The 3,355-nt window shown below is 39.0% G+C and overlaps 1 protein-coding gene across 1 annotated transcript in view; it reads left to right on the top strand.

The window, feature by feature from the left end:
- The first annotated feature begins 947 nt into the window (after nt 1-947).
- Nucleotides 948-3,355, top strand: part of LOC107088927 (protein ELFN1-like) — a 14,453-nt gene continuing 12,045 nt past the window's right edge. The window contains exons 1-2 of the mRNA XM_015381396.1: nt 948-1,629; nt 1,710-1,863. Of these exons, the coding sequence (XP_015236882.1) occupies nt 1,346-1,629; nt 1,710-1,863 (438 nt within the window). The 5' untranslated portion in view covers nt 948-1,345. The remainder of the gene's footprint in view (nt 1,630-1,709; nt 1,864-3,355) is intronic.

Genomic DNA, 3,355 nt, shown 5'->3' with positions numbered 1-3,355 from the left:
ATATTCCAGGAAACAAGATCTTATTGGTGGAAATCATCTGCAGAATCTGCACATACTTCATACTTAACTTTAATATCAAAGTGATATATCTACCTAGAGGGATTAAATTTAAAACAAATGTATGTTCCCCTTCTGCCATGTAGTATCTGATCTATGTTGGCACATCAGAACCTCCCTGCTTTTCAACTCATCTGTATTCTGCAGAAGATAGAAATCCAAAAGAAGCATTTATGGGGAAGCTAAACCCTTCACTCATTCTCAAACTCTTTCAACTCCATGATGTCGGTTACTTCTTGGATTTGCTTCTTTTCAAAGTAATTCCTCAAACAAACGCAAAAAGCAGTTCATTCCAATCTCTGTCCAGAATTTTGCTTATCAAACCAGCTTGCCAAATCTCTTTCTCTCTAACCGTCACCATTTCTCCTTTCATTTCACTGTTTGTTGCATTCATCTCTTCCCTTCACACACATTTTTACTGGGAGATCTGCTGCGAGCCCCCTCAGCCTCTTGATCCATCATACATCAGATTTTTTTTTTTTCATTTTAATTCCCAGGAAGTGTTTTATTTGGAGCATAGAAATTCATTAGAAACAGTATCTTGAACTCTGCAATTCTTAGTAGGGCCAACCAAATGCCCTGAGGCTAATAGTGGAGCAGCAGTATAGAATGTGTGAATTTACAGCAGGAATACCCTTTAAAAACATGCAGGTGTGATTTGTATTCATTTCATGATGTATTTGGAGTTTAGAAACTGACCACTGAGTGTGTCTGCTGCATCTCTTTAAGTCAGCCAAGAGGGAATATTCTCCCTTCTCTCTAAGCGTCTCAGTAATGGGGCTAAGATCATTGTGTCTCACAAACAAACGCCTATGTTTAATTAGAGATCCTTGCCTAACACCCTTATCTCTTTTGCCTTTGTGTTTTCTCACTAGGGACAAGTTCTCAAACCAAGGGAAGTCCATCAAGTGCTAAGGGAGAATGAGAAGAGACACCCATCGAATCAGAGATGGCCACAGAGGACACGAAAATCAGTCTGGCAGCAGGACAAATTCAACTTGCCAATTTATATTGGAAATAATTATTGTGAACTTTATTTAGGGATAGATGCTGCTTACTTAGACACACAACCTGCCAGTAAAGTGCCAACTCCAATTGTTACACTCATTTCTACTCCAGTATTCTAATTATCCCTTCAATAAAACCGAGAAAAAGGAGAAAGCAAGAAATACAAGCATATAGGAAACAGAGATAACATAAAACATCACTTTCGATACAGAGATTATTTCTAGTGGAAATAAAAAGAATCCTCTTTTCAATGGCTGTGGCCTACAGGAATAAATGTTAAATGGCAGGGATCTTTGGTTGGATTTCACCGTCAGATATTGTAATGACATCCCAAATGGCCCAGACATCAAGACAGATGAGAAATAACAAGGCTGGTGGTTCTTCATCCGGGATCTTATCCACAGCCAGCTCCTTCCTCTGCTGGCTTGCTCTGCTGTCACTGCTCCGACTACCGTCTGTAACAGCTGACTGCTGGCTTATCGAAGGGGAGAAAGGCTTTGTGTGGCTGGCCATCTGCAGTATGAACCAGCCTCCCTATGAAGCCATTCCCTCCCAAATTAACAGGTAAAATAACACTAATAGAGGAAAGCTTATTTCTCATTTTAATTGTTACTTTTGCTGAATAACTTCACATCTATTTACAGCACAATTGTGGATCTGAGGCTGAATGAGAACAAGATACGGTCAGTGCATTATTCCTCGCTCAGTCGCTTTGGAAACCTCACCTATTTGAACCTCACCAAGAACGATATCAGCTATGTGGAAGATGGAGCATTCTCAGCGCAATTTAACCTGCAGGTGGGCACAGATATTCAATAAATGGACACGTCTGTATGTGCAGCACAGCAGTGTACATAATTACAATGCATCACATTCCATAACTTATTAACCTATATTCTAAATGTGCATTGCTTACATATATGTCCTCACTATGATGTAGAGTTCTAAATGTTTTCTTTCTGTTAAAGAGCTCAGGTTCAATTAGATTGGATGGAGCGCATATCTACAAGTTACAGGATATATTTAAAATTTTTTTTAAATTTTTACCTTTTTTATGTCCACATGAAATATGATTTAAAAACAACTATAGAGTGATTTTTTTCATTGTGCTCAGGATTAAAACAATAAGTAAAATATATTTAAAAACTTATCAAGAGAGAAATACATTAAATCGTCAATTTCCTGTTCATTGAGCAAATAACACTCAAATGATGGCAAAGTTGATAAAAGTGTGTATGTGAGATTCAGTTGTGCAAAAAATTGGTAAACAGATTAGTTTGATTACCTGCTTCCATAATCATTGCTATACTTTTTTAACCTCATTAAAATTCATGTTTGACTAATGACAATTATCATTAGTAGCCAAATAATACAAAAGTAATGATTGGTTAAAACCTGATTTAACTTATCAAATCAAACTTTATTTTTAAACATTCTCCCCTTATAATATCTACTCAAAGTTGGTTGAAAAATCAGGAGAAAAGAAGCATACTTAACTGTATGAAAGACATTTCACAGAATGAAAAATACGACGTGTCTTCAGCCGACCTTTTATCATTTTCCTGCTGACCTTCAAACACAGGTGTTCATTCCAGAGACCTGGACTGTAGACAAATAAAGGGCTCATTAGTTACTCAAAATCAAGTAAGAGTAAGCAAGGAGGCATATGGGAGGAAACTGGAGAGCATTAGTTCTCCAGATGCATCAGAACAGCATCAGAGTGGTTAGGGATGAAGATCAGAGACTTCAAGCAAAAAGAGGATCAAGCAGGTGGAAGTCAGGATAGAGCCAATGAACTGAATGCATTATTCCATAGGTTCAGTTTAGGAAGAAGCTCAGCATCCTTCGTTTCTCCCCACAGTCAGACATGCCACCTTCCTTTGACCCTTCTCGTGACACCTTTAATGTTTTATCTTGCCCATTTTCCATGAGAGGGAGGCACCTGAAGAGACTGAATTGTAAGAAGTCACCAGGTCCTGATGGTGTCAGATCCAGAGTCCTGATGGGCTGTGCAGAGCAGCGATATGGGATTCTACAGCACCTCTTCAACCTTAGTCTGACCCAGGAGACAGTTCCAGTGTTGAGGAAGACCTCCTGCATTGTTTTAGGGCCAAAGAAAACTTGGCCAACAGTCCTTAGTGAATATAGACCTGTTGCCCTGATATCCCACATCATGAAGGTCCTGGAGAGATTCCCTTTGTCCAAATGAGCAAACAACCAGCAGCTGTCAGGACCCCTATAGAGTGAAGAGGGTAACTGTCTAATAAGGTAATCAGCTGCACAGAAGGAC

The sequence above is a fragment of the Cyprinodon variegatus genome, unplaced genomic scaffold, assembly GCF_000732505.1.
Source record: "Cyprinodon variegatus isolate N-32 unplaced genomic scaffold, C_variegatus-1.0 Scaffold233, whole genome shotgun sequence".
NCBI classification, from domain to species: domain Eukaryota; kingdom Metazoa; phylum Chordata; class Actinopteri; order Cyprinodontiformes; family Cyprinodontidae; genus Cyprinodon; species Cyprinodon variegatus.
The sequence above is the reverse complement of the archived record's forward strand: the minus strand, read 5'-3'. Positions and strand labels throughout refer to the sequence as shown.